A 21,043-nucleotide genomic window follows, 5' to 3' on the forward strand; every position below is an offset into this window, starting at 1 on the left:
AATATTAATATGTTGTGTCAGTACCTAATCTGATTTGATTCATAATTTAGACGTCTGCAACGAATTGTATCGCTTTCGGTGGTTGATTACGTCGTCGTCTACTTTCTCACGAGGCTACATTAGCTATCGTTATTCGAAATCTTCGTTGGGACTGTGGAGAGGCGCGCGATATTAGTAAACAATTAACGATTACTTTCCCGAAGTTATCAAGCAGTCTGCAAAAATTTGGAAACACGCTTGAAATGGGTACGTTTGCATGGCCGCATTTTGTTCTTAAAGTAAAAAATCTCCTTAGCTACGAGTCTTTGCTTGGTAAAATATGTGTCTAGTATTGCAACGATAGCAGCAATGCACTTGGTGAGCTTATGGAAGTCGGATCAGCTCTGCCTTTCTCTCTTCTATCCTGAGTTTTTTATGTTTAACTCTTCATCTCGCGACGAGAACGCTCAGGGCGCCAACGTGTGTTGTTCCAGTGTTTCTATTACCCTATATTTGAATGGCTCTTTTCTGTCTCAAAAAATCGCTCTGCAAGCTTAACCGATCCTGGCACTGTTGCTCCGTCTATTACCGGCCAGCAAGCACTCCCCTGGGTGTCGCCGGGAGAACTCAGCTCCGTTAGTTGTGTGCATAAAGGCTTATAGCTGTTAGCCGCTACGACGCTTCGTCCTCAAGTTCAGCTCGAAAATAGCAGCCGAAATACCAAGTGACGGGAGATCAGTACGGTAGAAACGCAGGCAGTTGTTCCACAATCTCGAGCGAAGGTTCTACGATATAATGTCGGAGCTTAAGAGTAGTTTCATATTGTTCGAGTCTCCTGTTATAACCTTAACCACTAAATATGCAAACCTAAAGCTTGAAGGCAAACGCTCCTTGGTGAGTGCGAAGAACAGTTCATCCTCAATAGATGCTGCAGTGGAAAAGGCAATGTTGACCAGCTTATTTTGTCGACTCTCCTGTTAAAAGACGGTTCAGTCATCTTTCGAGACCGTTATTTTGCTTTGCCCGTCACTGTAAGCAGGCTGATCATATCCTCCCTAAGCGAAGATTCAGGCGCAGTTTTACGCTAATTAATTGATGTTAAATAGCTACCGTTTTATCGATCGAGAGACTGAGAAAAACCAGGTCCCTAAGTTTCGCACGCAATCTGTTTAAATGTTTGTATTTGTCATGCCTGCGTAGTACGTTATATGGGGAGAATTATTAAGTAAATGTATCGTAGTGGTCTTTATAGCGGTGTGGGCAAGCTAACCCAAAAAGGTGTTTGGCGTCGTTTTACTTCGTTGAGTACCGAAGACCCATCCGCTGGCCTAACAAAGTAGGACGAATGTAGCCGGTTATGGCGACCCTGAACGTCAACTAAAGTGTCTTCGCTGGCAAGCTTAGCAGGAGGCCAAGGAGCACGAAAAATTGCGAGAAAATGAACGAAAACTAACTATTTACTAGCCTGTGGACGTAGGCCAAGAGTGAGCCTACCCTGACCAAGAGGCCTGTGAGTCGTACACAGAAAGAACTGCAGATGGTGGCAATCGAACGAAATGCATCTGCAGTTGTTGTTGGGCAGAAACTCGGTGCTAAGTGGATGCATGGGGAAACACTAGAGCCGAGTCATAGCAGGGACGTAGAATTGGGCGGTACTCTTTATGGAAGTTAAAGGAGGCCAAATAATCACGCAGCCAGATTGTTAAAGTGTAACTGTATTTTAAGCGATGCCTTAAGTGGTGGCGGGTTTCCTATCATAAGCCAGTCTTGCGGAGGCTCTTTGTATCGAATCTAGGCGTGCGGAAGCGGTACGCAGGTAACAAATCAGCCGATATGTGGTACTCTTGACTGGAGCGTTAAAAGCAAGAGGGTGACCCGGATATACTAGAGATCCAGAAGCCAATTATAGGAAATATATTAGCTGGCGTATAAAAAGAGCGCATTTTCGTAATGTGGAGTTGATGTCCGAGCTACCAATCTGCCATTGGCGTGAGACACGGTCACTGCGCAGGGCACGTGCTATGATTTCATAGCGCATTTGTTTACTGTGTTACCCAGTGGATTTAGGTGAGTGCAAATCTTGCGATGCATGCGCCTGCTGATAGAGCTCAGCCATCTATCATAATGCGGACGCAATAGCGGACCTCATGTTTAAAGTTCAAGAAATGTGACACTGAATATATCTTCGTATAGGGCTCGACCAACACCAGCAACATACCTTCAATAGAGCGACATTAAACTATCACTGCCTGCCATCGCGTGTTTAATTATTTATATACATACATATAACCTTTCCTGGTTATTTTTAGGTGAGTCTTAGTGAAATATTTTTGGCGTGTAGCACTGCTTAATGTTGGTGCTTGGGTTTTTTTGGCGCGCCAACGGGTGACGGACGAAAGCAACGAATCGATGTTGGCAGTCCAATTAAACCTGTTCTACACCGATGATGGATAGCCAACAATTATTTGTTGTTGTTGTTGTTGCTACTGCGTGGGTGCAAGGCGGAACTGCTATAATTTCCTGGCAATTTTTTGTTCGGCGACTTGTTGATCCGCCATACGTCCATTAGTTCAATTATTCTTGCTATAGTGAATGCACGCATATGCACGACGTCTGTTATCTCACAAAAATATCGATGATTCATCGGAGGATGAACAACGAGGCCTGAATTCGAAATTCCCTACATTAAATCCAAGGAAATGAAGCCATGTTTCGATAAACTCACCGTGTTTGAAAAAGAGTGTACTGCATTGTTGAATTAGAAAAGAGCCGATCGCATTTGTAACTAAAACCGAGTACGGTAACGTTCACCCGGTTAAACCACCATTATCCAACTGTACGATCCCTGAGTCAGCACTACCCCCTGATTCCTGCTTGCAACCCGCACACACACGGTGAACGGATAACCACTCACTCAGATCGTACCACGATTGTCTCCGATTGGGCGACTCCTGATGATAATGCTAATGATGATGATGATGGTGATTATAATAATGAGAGCAAGGGTGTTGTGCGGACGTGTACAAACGTAGCAAGAATAGCCCTCTTATATTTGCCGAGCTCTTCGAACGCATCGAAAATCGTCCATGCGACCAGCTTCTTGATCAACTCTATTTTGTCGATGATGGCGTCATACGGACTCGGCCGTGTTTGCAAGCCGGTAACCATTAGCCGCCTAAATGGTCATCGATGTTGCGCTAGGGTCCTACTTGCTGAGAAGGACAGAACATCGATAAAGTAATATAAGAGCTTATTTTCATTATATCTCACATGTTTTTTTCTCTTTCACTATGTCCATATGTACCTCAAAAGCCGTCAGCTTGAAGACTTTTGTCACTGCAGTGATTACCGCTGCGGTACTCCGTTTTTGAAAGCTAGGTTAGTAGTTCTGGAGGGGCTGACAGGTTCAGGACTGATCCGGGTTCTAGCCTGCCTATTATCCAAGCAAGAAATTACTCTACGCTATTTGCAGGGCAACCGCCGCTGCCGCCGTCGGCCAAGCCAAGGCCTCGCCACCACTGCAGATCGTTTGTTCACGGCCGATGCTAATACAAAAAAGCGTCGAGAGGGAGTTGTCGAATAAAACCATCGCCTTCTTGTCCTCTCCTCTCCAGTCAGCTCCATCCTATAGTGGCTGTGTGCGTCTCTGGGTGTGAGCACAGATCGAAAGATCCTTGCACTCAACACAGCTGTAGTGGTAGTAGTATGGGTTACGGTGGTGGAGGAAGAATAGGCTGTACAGTCTAGGGAAGTATGAGGCACAGCTAAGGGGACTGATCGCCGGGAGTGGTCCGAACCAGTCGGTCGACCGGGTTCGGGTTACTGTTTCCCCGATCCTCTCCTCATCCAGAAGTGCTTCTGCTGCTGTTGCGAAGACGTCGCACTAATTTGATTTGAGGCGCACACGCTTTTTCTTCTATTTATAATAATTTGCGCTGGGACTCAACGCCGTCGACGGGAATTCAGGATCGGCGGGGATTTGAAAAGCGGCGGCGATAGCTAGGGCGACAACAGCAGTTTTGGCGTTGGCCGTAACGCTATCGACGTTTTCTTACTTCTGCTCCCGTTCCTACTGCTATCTCTAGTTTCGCGGAGTCTCAGTGGATTTCTAGGGTTGATCCGGAGAGCGCCTAGAACGGGAAGACTGCTCCGTCCGTGTTGTGTAATAAGGATAGGACCAGCCCATGCAGCTCGCTCTAAAACTTGTAGCAACATCGAGAAGCAAGGCGCTCGCCCTGTTGATGGCGATCGCAGGATGCGAGCTTGTTCTCTTGTTTCCAACAACGTCCCAACAATCATAGACAAAGCGGAGATATCGACGTCTCTAACTCTGCAATATGAGGGGCCATTAACGTAACGAAGAAGTCGATAGAAACACGAAGTCGACGTTTCAACGCGCGCTATTTCGGTCAGCCGCACAAAGCGTAGATGTGACTTTTCTTGATAATGCTCCCCTTATTTTGAACAACCGAGAGCGGACGCATCACTCGAATCAACCTTAATGGTCCCCAGCCGAGCGGCCCACCTATCTGACCAACTCTGTGTTTGTCACTTCCTTGTCTGTCTATCTCAACTTGCGTAAAAGGCAGGACAGAGTTCTTGAAGAGCGTCTCATCATCAGAAGACTATCAGACATCCAGAAGCTCAGCACAATGAGCAATGAATGGCAAGTACATTTTGTTATAACGATTGCGTTGACATTGATGATGACGAAACAAGCGTTACCTAGGCAAAGAGATACACACCAAAAACGGTCACGATAGATGATCATCACAACTGTACGACTATAAAATTCATATATAAACTAAATAAACCGCTCGTTGTCCACTAGACTATCGAGAACGGTGATGTTTTTATAGTCGTATATTCATTAATCTGGTTTTCATATAAATAATCAAAGCTATAAAAAAACAGACATAATAATATATCAACATTCAGTGAAATAGGTGACTGTTATAATCTATCTAAGTTTTGTGTCCGGTCTGCCAATAGCATAAAGGGATGCCTCTTTCCTTCTATTAGCAATACGTGCAAAGATAGAAGCTCAACCAGCTTATTCCGTTATCGACGCCAAAATCACACGAGCGGATCATCGTCGAGGTACATACCGCAACGGTACTCGGCTGTAGCTGCACCGTTGCGACGGATATGGAATAGCTTTGCGCTGCAAAATGGCTGACGCAGTTCGGCCCGATCTCCTGACGCGCGGTCCGGTCTGCCGAACGCCTGCGGTTCCTGCTGTAATATACGTACGACCGTAGCACAGGGCTCTGTAAATGTGCAAGGACAGTGACCGTCTGCAAACTAAGTTGCTCGCCTGTTCGCCTTATAGAAGATAGACTTTCAGAAAGAACTGGCTGCCGCCCCTTTTTAGCCTGAATCAATTACTCAGTCGCTCAACCAACTGGAAGGCAGCTGGAGCATCACTGGCAGTAGCGGCAATGGTGGTACCGGCAGGAATAGCGGCGACGGCAGAAGAAGCGGTGCCAGGAAAAATCAGGTTACCACTCGTCAACTCAACGCTTCGCTTGCCCGCTCAATCCCCAACGTACCTTAGTCACATCGGCCCCTGTGCCTTTTTCCCTTGTGCCGACCAAACTACTCTCCTCACAGAGCACCACCACAGGCCCAACACCTATCCCTAACCTTCGCATGGCCGATCTTCGTAGAACGCAATGGTAGGGCATGTCTTTGCACAACACTCAGCAGCTTGCTCTTTCATGGATGCCAGCCACCCTTGCGCTCCTGTGAACGTCGCCACTTCGTCAGTCAACCATAGAAAAGCCCCTTCATTGCCTCCTCTTGTCTGGTGACTGGCGAGTGGGCTAGGAAAGCCCTACACCTCTTCCACGTCGCAACACCATCATCTGCCATCAGCGTTAGCTCCTTCAAAACAGGGAGGACACGAAACGAGACGGCTAAGCTGGCTGACGAGGCACTGGACTTGCCAGTGTTGCCGAGGTACTCGTAGTGGAGATGGTATTGTTGCCGTTGCCGTCGATGTGACGCATGTCGTCTGCAGTGTCACCATCGGTTACCAGTTATTGTTGCAATCATGTGCCGGCCGATGCTGTTGTTCTTCGTTAAAAAGTATCCACACATCAGGGTTCGTCTGCATGTGACCGAGTTTAGCTCAGATTTAATGCCCGTATTTGGCCTCGCCGTCCACCGACCCTCTGACCCACCTCCCCCCGTTTTTCTCACCTGTTCCATAGGCACGCATGATTGCGTCTCTGGCAGGCCAGCCAGTCGGCTTGCTTGCTTGCGAGCGCCGACCTGCGAAACGCTCTCTGCCGTTATGAGAGCTTATTATACGTAAATTTAATCTATGCTTAGTTATCAAGTTTCTCCGGGCATCTGCTGTACCGATAGCAGACATTACCAGCGTCGCACAGTGTCTGTGTCACTTAGGCTGATTGCCTCATGTTTTTCCCGATGGTGAAGAGCTTTTACGTTTGTCATCTGTTTGATCTTTGTCGCTGATCGACATAGGCCAGAGATAGGGTGGCAAGACACATTGATATAGGGCGAAATTAATGACAACTGAAGAGAACTAAATTAGAAGTTGTCTGTTCGTAAATGTCCAAAGAAGGGAGTCTCAAAACCTTGCTCATTAGCGTAGTTCCCAAGGCTTTGCTCTGTGAGTCAAGATCTGCAATGCTGAGAACTAGCACCTGGAGATGAAGGTAACCAGAAGCTGCTAGCAACTAGATATGAATGAATAATTTGATAACTATAGAACGATTGTAGTCAATGATACTGTACCGTGATACGTCAATAAAGATGCGCTGCGGCCGCAGTGTTCTGAATCGACAACTTGTCTCGTACTGAACTCCAACAGCAACTCGACAGATGCGTTGTAGCACTTATATAGTACCCGTCGACCTTTCTCTCTCCCTGTCTCTTAGCAGGGCTCTTTTCGCGAGACTTGCAAACAAATTAGGTGGGTATTCCCAGGCGGTCTTGTCTGGTTCGGCTGCTTCTGCGGCCGTTGCCGATGTGCAGTCAGCTTTCCATATTGATTTGTGCTAACTTGACGATTCTCCTTCGTATCGTTCCTTTACGACGACACATGTCCGAACGCGGCTGGTTGGCGTTCGGTAGAAATGGGAGAGTAGCTAAAGATCGGGCGTGAGCAGAGCTGCGCCACCTCATTGACTCCCTGTAACGCTGTGTTTACTGTTGATACTACCGCCGCTACTTCTGTTCCCTACCTTCTCACCACCACTCGTCTGTTGGCATAGCTTTCCTTTATCGAATAACATGCATACGCATACGCATACGCATACGGCACGAATCACGAGGGAAAAGTCGCGTTACTGCTGCTACCACCATAGAAACGACTGGAGCCGAGAGCCGGCCGCAAGATCGGCCAATCTACACAGGTTACGTTGTTGCCAGTACTGTAGCGGCAACAACGATGCCATCCAACCCTATCAAGGTAATGGCGCTGGTGTAGAACGGGATCGTCCGTAAAACGGATTGCTGGGGCATTGTGGCTGGGGGGAACTCTACGCCAAAGGGATCTTCCGGATCAAACGACGGGATGACATGCTAAACGTGGCATCGGCTTGGAGGGTTGGAGAAGAAGTACAGAAGAGCGATGCGAGACGGATACACAATATCCAGCTACAGTATGGTGCTATCGGCCCGAGGCGGCTGGTTCGAAATCCAGCATCTGCCAGTAGATTGGCTCCCCGATTATACTGTGGCATCGGCGATGGCGGTCTGATGCGTGCCTGGAAGGGAGGTACAACGCCGACTGAGAGTCAGTGGGATAAGATCTGTTCACACAGGGATATGGGTTGCGAGGGTAAAAAGCGCAGTACAAGGTGGCAGACATCGAACAACGGAAAGCTGCAGAGCCGTAGGGATCCTGTTGTTGTCTAGCGGTAACAGCATCTCGAGCCAGAGATGATGGACGACCAGCCTAGTTTCGATCTATTGGACGTTAGCTCGCCCGTTCGTCCACGCCTTGCCGGTCGGCAGGCAGCTCTCCTCTGTGTGGTTTCGCTCGTCCATGTAAGACTTAGTATAATGCCTGCTGCCGTGTAAGGGCCAGAAGCAGGTTTACTGGAGGGCAGGCAGTGGGCGCGTTCTTAGCAGCAGGTTCAAAGGCTAGGTGTGCTCCGGCCATGCGGTTGAAGCGGACGGAACCCTACATGGGGTAACTTGGCGGACGGGCACGGCAGGATGGGTTACCTGAACAGAGCAGACGGACCAAGATTCGCTGGTGAGATGAAGTCCACAAAGGCGGATGGGACAGAAGCCAGCCCTGGTCGCTACCAGCAGTGGAACAGATGGTTCAAACGCTCCATCGGTGACATCAATGTCAACGATAGGGGAAGAAGAGAAGTATGCCAGAGATAATGGTGCTGGTCGAGATAGTGGCAGAAGCGATAGCGGCGTATTCGCTCGTTCAGCAGAGAACGACGATGGTTGTCCGGGTGCATTAGCCGCTAACATATATAGAGTGTGCCGTTTACCTGGACGGACGCAACGATGAACACTGTATATACTTTATACATTTGAGTGACGGGTCCACTCATCCATACATTTTGTTCGACGTTTTATCAAGTTCTCGTACATTAATTACACTGCTAGTTGACTCTGGGATGTAATAGAAAAAAAAAAAAAAAAAAAAAAAAACAAAATATAAACATGGATTGAATATCTTCTTCAAACTTGGTGTCCATTTAAGGAAGAAAAATTGTAGCCTTATTAATGGTAATCGTGGCGATCATGATGCAGATGAGCACAACATTGATGGGCACCACAACGGTGATGAACATAAGCGCATCGAGGCGTCTCGCAGTTAGTGATAGCATCGCAGGTGATCACGTCATGTTTCCTATTGGCGATGGACGTAGATGAGCCGTTGCGTGTTAATCAATTCCATAGATGAGAAACAAGATTGCCGTAGGTAAGCTAACGCTCAAAATACATTAGTAAGATGGTACGTAGTGAAACGCTAGTTGCTATTGCCGTCGTGACGGTTTAGCATAAGACAAAAGGGGCACAATTCAAATAACACTAGAGGCGTGCCCAGTGATATAAACTGTTGATCAATGGTAATACACTTTGTACAGTTAACATCGCTTGTGTCATATCATTTCGAAGCTACAAACATAAACCCCTATTGTTGTACGTTTAGTTTCTTTAGTAGAAAACAACTAAGCCTTTCCATTTTCATAAATCTTCAACATTTACTATATTTAAATTCCATAGAATGATGAGGGGTAATGCGTACGATAGTTCTGTGGTACGGCATTCGTAACGCGAAACAGAAATTGTTTCGCAGCCCGCTCTTTCCGTAAGTTCAAGTTGTTCAAGCAAATGGTTATAGCCAAGTGTATCGACTCTATCAATCAGGCTGCTACCACTAGCACCAATAAAAAAAAAAAAAAAAAACATTTTCACATTTACATTTTTGGCCATTAGCCAAGATTAAGCCTGAAGGCCATACTAAGACGAAGAGCGTTCTTGAGCAAACGGATTCCGAGCTATCTGGTGGACACTAAAACATCTGTCACAGTATACATAGACGTGTACATGTATGCACGGTCCTCTGCACATGCTTACGGGTACGTGACTAACGAATAACCAGTCGACTATTGACGAAATTTCATTATACAAGCAATAGTTCCTGGACGTTTAACTAAGCAAGCTTGCTTGACCAGCATCAAATAGATATCTAAAACGTGATGGTCAGATCTCTTAAAATGAATGTACCATCATTTTGTCACGATTACATTTTTAGTAGCGACAAAAGTACCCAATAAAGCAGATTGAATTATAAATAGCAGCCAACCGCTGCGATAATTTCTGTATGGATTTTATGTATCTATATTAATTTATTGAATCTATTATAATATCAAGGCCGTTGCATCGCCGCTTAGCCACCAAGACCCCACGCTAAGTACGCGGGCGAGCATCGATTCTGCATTTAGAATTCCAATCTAAAAGCCAACGCAATCATGCTTGAAACTTCGCTTGGTACGAGCTTCGGGTCCACATACGGGCGGGTCGTCGTTACCCCATACAGAACCGTCCAGCTTGACATATATAGTGTACCGTACCATCCAAGCAGCATACTGCAAACGCAATACGAATGCGCACGTCAATCTAATGGTGGCCCCGATCTCCGACCACTTAGCACGCTCATATGGCCTGAAAAAGGTTTGTGATAAACGATCTTTTGAATCGATCCTAACACGCCGATAGCAGTAGCGGAGAGTGCAGTCGCAAAAATATAATACGATTGAGCGGACGGAATCATATATAACCAACTTCCTACATGTTTAATTAATGCTTTTCGTATTTTACGTCTGCTACTTAAGCCGTTCTGCAATGATTCAGTTGGCTGCAATGATCCAGTTGGATTCAGCAGAAGAACAAAAGTACCCACACTCAGATGTGAACCTAGACCAGCACGTCTCCGTAAATTTTGCAGGTGAACCAGGTTACTCACTGGACTATTACGAGGACCCCATATCTTAAACTATTAAGCATACGTCACCGATTTGATGAGCAATTTATTACTATCTGATTTTTTGTCTGCTAAAACGCTTGACTACATCTTAAGGTGAAATTTACTTCTTGGTCCTATACCGAGCACCGACTGCTGACTTACGATCATCAAATATTTTTGTTCTAAATAGAGAACTGCATCGAGTAATTGACCGGCAATTGGGCTCTCAATGTGATCGTTGTTTCAAGGCATGGGGTTTCTATATAGGCCTTAGAGCGTAGATTGACGTGGCTTTAAGTCGAAAAATACTGGACGTAGGCGTAAATTGTGTGTAAAGCCTGGCCGACGACAACGTAATCGACATAACAGCAAACCTATAAGCTTACGGCGTTGTCTGAGTGAGCTCAGAAACTATGTCGCATAAACTGTTAGTATATCTTCTGGACTAGGTATTTATTTAATTATGCAAATCTGCCGTGTGCTACATAAAACCCATTTTCTTGACGAAATATTTTTACTGTCGGGTTTTCCAGAAATCATAAAATATCCTGGGATTAACTTTTGGGCCATAGCGGATCGTGTCGTTGTCCTTAAGAGAAACGTTTTAGAACGCACAGTCATCGTATAGATGGGAAGGCCGGTCCTTTTTCAACTTGTTTTGACAAATAATCTATTTTAACAAAACATGTGGCATGGGATTTATTATTATGAATATTCCTTAACATTCTCAAAAGTTACGTTCGCCTGGATCCGAGATAGTCGACATCAAGTAACGATATATTCGAAATTCTCGGTCATTTGGTTGGGCCTTCCGGCCCCGTCAGCTTACTCGATTCGAGCAAGCAAACGAGCAACTGGGTCTTCAAAGGAACGCCATTACGTTCGGTTTAATACTTGAAGTCTGGCAATTGTCGCCTAGTACCAAAACCATTGTGAGGATGTGGTTTCTGTTATTATTGTCGTCGCTGCCGTCGTTGTTGTGGTAATTAGACGTCGTTATCGTGTGCTGTTGGTGTTATCAGTGTTTTCTTACTTGTTTATTCCTCCGTCCGCGTTTACGATGGCAGTACAGGCAACCAGGTTGGACATCTATGGTCGTTTTCAATTTGCACGCTCGTCATTTAACATTACATTGGGGCAGACGTTAGCGATTGGCATCATCTGTCGACAGCCCATAAAAGGTCGGTTCCAGTCAATTAGGACGCCCTCTGTTTGACGGATAACTGCAGACCTTCGTAATGAGTACGAAAGAGCCTATGAAGACTTCCAACTTGTGGGCGCTAACAGCCGCAAGGTGTCAGGTGTGACCTCTCTTTTTCCTTCTCAGCCGTCAGCCTCATTGTCCTGTCTATAGGCATCGGACGCCTCTTATTTTGGTGCATGTAACTGCATCCGCGTTTATACTATAACATAGACAAAAACATTCAGGTTTCAAAAATACCACGGTTGAATGAGTGCCGCTTGTCATTCTGCAATATCCAGAACGCGTTACTTTTACAATTGCGGTTTAAAGTATCAAGCTTGTATGTGTTAGAGTTTTCATGGATTGCGGGTTAAGACGGAGAATAGTTAAAAATCAGAACGGTGACGCGTCGAGACAGACAGAATCAATTACTTTATAATCGTGAAGTTATCCCAGACAATCAATATAGAGCTTAGTTGGTGACATTTTTGTTGAAGAGTTTTCTTAGCTTTTTTTGATAGAAAAGCATCAAGGTTTATTTTTTTTATCACTGAGGACCTATCGCCTATTATTACTTGTCCCGTGTTGGACCTACCCTGAAATCACTAGCAGTTATTGTTTCGCTTACATTTATTAATAAAAGTATTAAATTAACATCAGATGTTGCTACTTTGGATAAGTCTGCGATCCGTTGCAAATATTAGAAAGTTCGGACATTTCTCAGTAGCCTAACAACTTTTAGATTTTATAGTAATTTATTGAATGTGGTGGCTTCGGTAATTGACCGCACTACAGAAGTTGTTCAGGCCATGTTAGCCTGTACTTATAATAAAACCCATATAATGAAATGCACACATGTACTGTTTGTTGAATCAACGGTTCAGTCAATCCAATCCTTTTTAGCCAATCAGGTTTATTCATGCGGGGCTTACTGGGCTCGTGTAGGGTCATGGGAGTATTAGAAAAGTCTCGTGCAGATAACGACTAGCTAATTAAGCTAGCTGACTTACATGCTGCATATGCCGACGCGTCCAGCCAATGGGCCACGTCGAAGCCTCGGCCCCAGCACCTGACCCTGATTGACTGTCGGACAATTAGTCGTTTCCCTCATAAAGCGTTTACGACTTAGCAATACTGACGTTCTGCTGTTGCTGTCGCCGCCCTACTAGCGGTTAATGTACCACTCGTGTAATGGGACACTTGAAAGTGTAACCTGAGTGATGAGAGGGCACTTAGCATTGCTGTTAAAAAGGCCACCTATCTAAGGCCCTGGACAACAACTGGCTCGGTCTTGTATGTGGTGGCGGCGGCGGCGATTCCCTAGCAGTAAAGGAACTCGGACCCCCGGTCTCTCCTCTGTGAGTGCTATGGTTTCCGAAGAAGCCTTCGTGGCTCGCGCTTGTGCAAACAACCCAGACAAATTCCCAAGCGAAAAGCCCGCTTGGCCTTGGCCGATTTCAATCCGATCCTAGTTTGCACGATAGGGCCCGAGTAGCCAGCAGTCTTAACTAGGGCGTCTGAAAACCTAGCTGCCCCCTGCACTACCTTACAGATGCCTGCTTGTGAAGTACAGGTGGAACGGCATAATAGTACAATCTGCTCACTCAGTCCAACCGAAGAAGCCGGTCGAGGAGGTAAGCTACTGCCACAGACGGATCCACAGGATAGTAATGACAGCGGCGGCAGCAAACAGAGGGTTGGATGTTCAGTTGTCTGCCATAACTGGCACCTTTTTCTTTTTCGGCCTCAGTCTTCTCCTGTAGACATGAAGGCTGTACAGATGCTGTAGGTTGTAAGAATGATTGTAGCGGTAGCCGTAGGATCCGAAGAAAGCAAACGAACAAACGTGGACGGGATCCAGGTGTGGGAGGAAAAATAACGCGGATATAGTATTGGCAGCTGTCTTGAATAGGGGAGTCTGGAAGCTATAGTAAACAAGAAGAAAACGAAGAAGTTTTCGTCATAGAAGTTGGCGCTTGCGGCAACAACGGTAGTGTGACAGCTTCAGTGGCGGCGCCGGGGCTCGTGGTGCTGGCAATTCGGTGACTGCCCGCAGCGATTATATAGAGGGTCGTAAAGACGAAGACCAATCGTTGGCTAAGAGGAGAGCTGAAGCACCAAGAGTGTCGTTAAGAAGGCCATGGTAGTAGTGCTAGAAATGAAAGGGGTGGAGGAATAAGCACCGAGGAGGTCACTTAGTCGATATCCTTCTCCATCAAGGAGCCCGTCCTTATTAAGGCAAAGCGACCGCCACCGTCGTGAGGAAACAAAACGATGTAGGTCTAACACCCGTAAGTTCGACTTGCCTGTCCCTTACATTTAATGTTAAGCTATTGTATATACGCGGTGGTGCTCTCTCAATGCCAGCTTTGTTTACTGCTGAAACTCGGCCAAATTCAATACTAAAGCCATTATCCGATTCAAGAATAATTATTATCGCTGTTTGACTATTTGATGGGACAGTGTATTCACGTTGGCATTCGGCTTGTTGTGGCTGGCCAAAGTGGACATGGCTAAACAAATATGAACATGTGCGACACACACAAGTTTTTCTTTCATATTTTTAACATCGTTTAAATTGCTGAACGGGGAAGCGCTGTTACATTAACCACTTAGTTTTTGTGGAAAGGAAGGAAACGTTGATTTAAACTTTTTTTGTTTAAAAAAAAAAAAGATTATTTTAAGTTTTAAAATATGAGGCTGTATCAATGGAAGATCTGTGTTTCGTTGGCCGATAAAACATAAAGACAACCATGCTGTCTTCTATCACAATTTTGCCTATTCCAAAGCAATTATTTTGAGAAGCAAATATGTATTGTCACAGTAACTATTCTGAAGACCATATAGGTCAAGGTGAAGTCTGACTATATATTTGTCACTGAACTTTGAGCATATATGGAATAAGATGATCGGACGCCGTGAATGCTAATTTTGCAAAAAAAATTGAAACAACTAAGTGGCAAATGTAAAGGCCAACTAGATTCATAGGTTTGTGCTTGTTGTACTCCATGCCATTGTTAGATACAAAGTGCCACACGTGTAGCTGGTTGTCTTTGTTGATGACCTATCAAATACACCATATTGAAAATGATTATGATCAATGATTAGAATTCACCATGAATTATGTTTGTTAGTACCCGAGACATCCATTACCACTACAGCGGAATAGGTTTTAGTTGGCTTTAAAGAACGATGCGCGTGTTGGTGCTATTCTTCTCGGGACGTCTCGAAGGTTGCCACTTCGGTGCCGACTTCTCAGTAAGTAACAGAACTTCATGAGAGATTGAATAACCTTACGATGACTTGCTCGGTAAATCATTAAAAAGCATCAACTTCTCGAGCCATAATCACAGCCCTTTTAAATCTGTCCAAGTACTAATTTTTTTGCATCAAACCATTAGTGGCCCGTATAACCTCACCTTTAATCCCGCTATAAAAGGTGCAGTGGTGCCTTTTATTGATATTTTTTTCGAAAATGAATGAATTGCAGTGGGTTCATTGTTGTCATGCGATAAAAGATTATGTAGCAAATGTACCGATATAAATTGTTTCTCTTCCGTGGCTCCGGTTATCCTTTAACGTTAGTGTTAAATAAATTTCAGAGTTAGAGTTACACAGATGAGAAAATGCAATGGCTAGGCCTAATGAAGACAACGATGAACAAGTAAAACTAATTAATAAAATGCCTTATTATCGCTATAATGTAAATGCACTGTATCAAATAGGTTATAGGAAAATATGTGCTGCACTGTGGCATCCACCAGGGAACTTAACCTCAGTGTTTCGAGTTTCCGTCAGATACACGGCTGGCTCCATGCACGAAACGCACTACGCGTCTGCGCGCTAGTTCGAATCCTACTTAAGCTAAGCTGACAAAAGTACGTCCGATTTCGGCAAAGTCTAATTAATGACGACGACGATGATGATGATGATGATAATAATAATCCGACTTTTGCTAAAATACGCAAAGCTAGCAGACGTCGCGACTTCAGATGTGCCATCTGGCATAGGACGTGAGCCAGTCGTAAGTCATATGATTATATATAACTACGTTTGACTAACTACTTCCATACTGGGTTGTGTTGGTATTTTTGGCGCAGGCGCAGTATTCGCATAATAAGCGACATCCCCCGTACCGCCAGTTCAAGAAACAGGCTATTTCAAATTTAGCCTATTATTGCATGTAGTTGTTAGTTAGCTTAGACAGGTCACTCGTTTGGCTTTCAGTGATTCAGGTGCAAGGTTCATCAGGATTCAGTGATACAAACAAAGTGTTGCAGCACAGAATCCAGCGTAGGCAACTGGGCCATACTTATAACTCAAATTGTAAGTAATTAGTTGGATTTTTGAATGTGAGCTTTTTCAACTATGGTATCAAACGGTTTTCTTGCTAAATGCGTCTAAATGCAAGTTTGATAGTTTTCTCAATAATGATATACTCCACTTTATTAAACAGCCCATCTACAATAACGTATTAGCCGAGTCTTCAGCTTTTTTATTGTCAAACTACGTCGATTTGAAGGTGTGAGCATATGACCTCTCCTAGGACTCAATGCAGTATTGCGCCTTCGAGCTTTGTTTTCATGAAGTCCTGCTTGTTGTAGCAATCTTACGACATGTCATCGTATATTGAGATACACTATCTCACTGTACAAACAAAGTTTAAGCATTTAGTATTTCTTTGTCGAGCAAAAATTAGTGCCCCGTTTTCAAGCATTTTTTTTTTTCTTCACAACGGTTTCACTCCTGATGCAACAGCAGATGAAAACGGATAGGGGCTGGCAAGCAACCTCAAAAAGAACGGACTGAGAAGCCCTTGTCTGTAGAGAAGATGCGAGCGGTCTATGATATGCCAAGAGGAACGGCGGCTCCTGGGGGATGGCAGCGATCGTCTGCGACGGCTTTGCGGGTCGGCGAAAGGAAGGAGCTTGCTGTGAATAGAAGCGCGTTGTAACGTAGATGTGACGCCGCGGGGCGAAAAGGATTGTCCTAAAGAGCCGAACTCGCGGGACCAAATGTGAGAACCACAGAGAGAGTTCAGATGACGAAATGAAAATATAGTGGGGAAGGTTGAAAGGCCTCAAGAGTAGGTAAATTATACCTTTGAATGGTTGTTCTTCCTAGTCGAGATAGCTAGTGTGATAAATGTGAAACAAGCATACGCACCTGGCGTTGAGGGAACTAGAGCGCTACCGAGACTGCTGCTGCCACCGCTCCGTGAACTCTCGTCCTTCATTTCTCTCCAGAGTCGCCAGCGGAGGCAGATACTGGGAATTCTACCATAATCTATAATGCTCACACAACCACTGGCCGTACGTGGCCAATCGCTTTCGTCGACAGCTCGCTTACGTAAAAATTCTTTCCTTTACTCCCATTATGCAGCACGTATCGGGACGAACGACGATAAAATGTTCGGAGAATGCCTCCCGTTCGGCGTTCGTAGGAAGTTCGTCGAAGAACAACAATAGTTACAGTCGTCAGGAGCAAGCCTATTGCCAGTCTCTTATCGAAACACCCGCTAGAGCTGAGGGTAAACGGGAACTGATAAGGAATCACGTTGTATGTATCTTCACGAAAAAAATCAGCACGAAGTAGCAACACGAGGGCACAACAATAAGTGTAGATATGCAGCTAACCGAAACAACGAAGTATAATGGATGCCACCTAAATATTGTGAGAGGGAGAAAGACTGTAAAGCAAAGTTATAAGACATTGCCGGAGTAGAACAAGCGCGGACACACTGAGTCATGGTAATTGGCACTTCCATTGTATACAGCAAGTGCAATTCATTGTTCTCTATTACAGATCAACTGAAATCCTACACTACTGACTTCTACTAGTTGGTATGATTGCACCTAGATGTTCGGCTGGTGTTTGCCAGCTGCCATCACTATCACAAACGACGTCAAAAAGAGGCGAACCAGAAACACCGTAAATTTGCTGGAGAACTCAACCAAGAGTTCGTTGATGACATCTCTCTACTCTTTCGGGAGTGGCGGTTGGGATGAGACTTGATTCTTTGAAACAACGGTTCGGCGGGTGGGGGAGAACGGGGCACAAGATAGCGCCCAAGCTGGCGTTCTTCCCATGGCCGTCGTGTCGTTACCCGCCGGCACGTCGAAGCAATAGACGGTCCCTTTACACTCCCTTGAGGGAGACAGAAAGTGAGGAGGAAAGGAAGGAACGCTGTGTTTGAGGGGACCGTAGATTAGACTCCAGTTGGTGTTAAGCGAGGAAGACGGGATGCATCCAGTCAAGCGTTGAAGTTGGAAATGAATGTAATAGATGCTGAAAATATGTAATGTTCCTCAGCTAGCTTGCACGCGCGTGCTTCAGCCTATCTGCAACCTCGATTCGCCTCGACTCGCGGCATGAGGCTGTCTAGTAAATGGCTGAACTTGCTTTGCTAAACGCATGCCTAAAGGGGGTTCAACATACGGACGCGGGGTGTATAGAGGGACGGAAGAGAAAGGAAATATAGGGGTCGTCGTGCTAAAGTTCTCATATACTGCTCTCGCTCTATCTTAGCTGTTTGGCCGTTGCATTCTGAACGCACTCGTGAAGCGTCATCGTTGAGAACAGAGGAAGACCTAAGTATGTAAACATGGATGCGATAATGATAGGACGTCGTCCAGGAAGAACGGGAAGCTTGAAGGCTTCATTGTCGCCACATTGTATACTGTTACATATAGATTCTTCAGGCAATTGTTGTATCTCCAATATCTGAAAACTAATATTATATAAATATAAAAAAATGATATATAAATCAAGAAATATAGTGAGTAATATCTACAGTAAGAATCGCATCGTATAGTTCATAGTTGTTGTCTTATGCTTACGGCCGTGCACAGTAATACAACGCCGAGAGAAGGATATATATATGTTTAGGCTGACAGGTATTACCAATCCATCTTCTGTCCATTTACTGTACACAAGAACTATGCTACCTCAACGTCAACTAAAAACAGCCTCTAGAACGCTTCCAAAATCGCTTCATATTTCTTTTTTTCCTTTGGTGTCGCTGTCAAAGGCACATATTGGGAGAATCCCAGTTTCTAGTGCCACACTGCTGTCTACTGGCCTTTATCAAGTACTTATCTGACAGCTTTGTTGTCTGTTGCAGACTTCGGTCCACTGAGCCTACTCGGCAGGTTCATAAACTCTATGTATATTTCATTTTCGTTAACAGAGAACTGCTGTTCTCCTTATGTCAAGCAAATTGGTGAGGTTATTTCCCGTCCATGGATATAGGTTTTGTGCTGCATACCAACTTAGAGATAGGTATAGCCATCCCAAAAGATTCCCAAATTTCAGTTTGTGCTATGGCCAGTAGGAACGTTGGGCGAAATTTGCCTGTTTATGGGTCTGGACAGATCCAAAAAGAAATATATGCGAAAAACGCACGTCAATTTACTCGAGTGACCGATAGGCATGGAAGATGAAATCTCTGTGTAGAACAGCGTGTGAGCTTCGAAGCGCAAACAATTAATATCGTTGTTTATGCTATATTCTTCGACACACTAAAACCCTTCCTTTTATTATTTTCACTATTATATTTTAGTCCTTCAGTAATGCACTCTCCATGTTGACCCTAAATGGTCTTTAGGAAGAATTACTCTTACGAACAGGAGGCAGAATACTCATATATTGTAAATCTCAGCTTCTGTGCGGCAGCATGATGAGACGGATTTTTTCGAAATATTCAAGTCACACTTGAAGTCTTTTTGATACGTACTTTTACGGCGCATACAAATACCGTACTTAATGCTAGGTATTTCCGTAGCCAATGGTATAGAAAAATGAGATGTCGTTCAAATAAATCGCACTTGTCGCGGGGCGAGTGCATCATCAATGCAATTGAATGGTGTCCTGCATGTCTACCTGTTTTCCCGGAAAGGTACGATATGGTTGCGACTCCAGCCTGGGCTCGTGCAATCCCGCAACAGCGCCGTGTTACCTTGGGTTTGAAAGAGAAGCCTGTTGACAAATGTGCACCCAGGAACATCTGCGAAATGGTACAGAGAATCGTTTTGAAGACAGGCGTCGAAACGCAAGCAATAGCCAAAATCGACGCATCACTGTAACACGTAACAAAGGATCCTTGCGGATCTAAGGTTTCTGATGGTGCCCGGCTTGCAGCGGGGGGAGGGTTAGAACGACGGCTGTTGAAAAAACGCAACAGGAGGGTTCTCGCCTGCTCGAGATCATCGTTAGACTTGATATAGGAGCAGATGTTCCTGGGTACGCATTCGTCAACGGGCTCCTGTATCAAATCGAATGAAACAGGTCTGTTGCAGATCGCACGAGCGTAAACTGAAGCAATATTGTCATGTAGGCATCCTATATCGACTACGACATTTTTCCTAACGTCTGCACCGATTGAAAAGAACTTGCAATTAGAGAGGCAAGCAGATGCAGAGAACACCGAGGTGGATCTGCTCAAGCGTCAATGGGCAAGAAAAGATTCGGAAAAAGATTCGGTTTGATCGTATGAATCAGACCTGGACAAACTAAAGTGTAGATAGCCTTAAACCAAACGAAATAGCGGATGGCTATAATGCGGCTAAGTGTTGCAGCGCGTACCAATGTTATACTTATTTCTAGATATTTCCATTACTATCGGTATAAAAAAGACGAGTTGTCACTCAGGTAAATCGCCGCTATCCTGGTACCGGTGCGTTGTTACTATTTCTAGTAAAAATCAAAGTTGTTGTGCTTTGACGTTACGCGAACGGTTGTTATTGGTGTGAATATGTGATACAAAGTGTTTTTAGAATGAATGAAAACTGATATTTGTTAGGTAAAAAGTTGATCTTAGTCATTATGTAGACGTTTCTTTAGAGTTCTCTAAGGACCTACTAGCAACAGTAACGTAGAAGGATTATCTGTTATAATAAAATTATGACTGCTTAAGCCGAGTGCTCTGACTAGCAAAATTTAATCAAGGTCAATTTTAGCGTAAGAGGAAAGCGTAAAACAATAAATCTCTTTCTGTTCTTGTGGCCAACCTCAATTAACAAATATCTACAATTCACTAATATTGACGGTTTCAGTTGTGGCTCACCAATTTACCGCATCCGTGTTCGACGCGTACGCTGTGCGGGGTAATTCAGCTCTTTTACGGTGTCACGTGGCTACCAATGTCCGCGAATTCGTTAGGGTGTCTTCGTGGACGCGACAGGATGGAGTGACAGTCGGCACTCTCGGCGACACAGGTCAGCATTTATGATAAAAACCTTTCTAGGCCGCCTATAATATATAAGCAGGTTGCGGGAATTTAGAATTCTCGGTGCCTTCTTTAGAGATCTTGACGCTTGAGCTCGTTTGAGCGCGTCGATTTCCTATGCGCGCACATTATCTAAATGTAGTAATCATATAAATATGCTGTGTATAACTTTTATATATATATA

The 21,043-nt window shown here is 44.8% G+C and overlaps 1 protein-coding gene and 1 long non-coding RNA gene across 18 annotated transcripts in view; one reads left to right on the forward strand and one right to left on the reverse strand.

Moving 5' to 3' along the window:
* Nucleotides 1-21,043, forward strand: part of LOC111248422 (cell adhesion molecule Dscam1-like) — a 134,582-nt gene that overhangs the window by 83,447 nt on the left and 30,092 nt on the right. For all 4 annotated transcript variants that reach the window (XM_086982702.1, XM_022800752.2, XM_022800751.2 and 1 more), the window contains one exon: nt 20,687-20,848. In XM_086982702.1, the coding sequence (XP_086838828.1) occupies nt 20,687-20,848 (162 nt within the window). The remainder of the gene's footprint in view (nt 1-20,686; nt 20,849-21,043) is intronic.
* LOC111248423 (uncharacterized) overlaps nt 1-21,043 on the reverse strand; it is a 70,149-nt gene that overhangs the window by 45,510 nt on the left and 3,596 nt on the right. For 6 of the 14 annotated variants that reach the window (XR_015323109.1, XR_015323106.1, XR_015323107.1 and 3 more), the window contains exon 2: nt 20,698-20,882. This is a non-coding gene — a long non-coding RNA (uncharacterized LOC111248423). Of the gene's footprint in view, nt 1-11,336; nt 11,854-15,713; nt 16,623-16,799; nt 18,364-20,697; nt 20,883-21,043 lie in introns of those variants that run through there. The other 8 variants (XR_015323100.1, XR_015323101.1, XR_015323099.1 and 5 more) reach the window with 6 other exon arrangements.

The sequence above is a fragment of the Varroa destructor genome, unplaced genomic scaffold, assembly GCF_002443255.2.
Source record: "Varroa destructor unplaced genomic scaffold, Vdes_3.0 BEIS01000003.1, whole genome shotgun sequence".
NCBI classification, from domain to species: Eukaryota; Metazoa; Arthropoda; class Arachnida; order Mesostigmata; family Varroidae; genus Varroa; species Varroa destructor.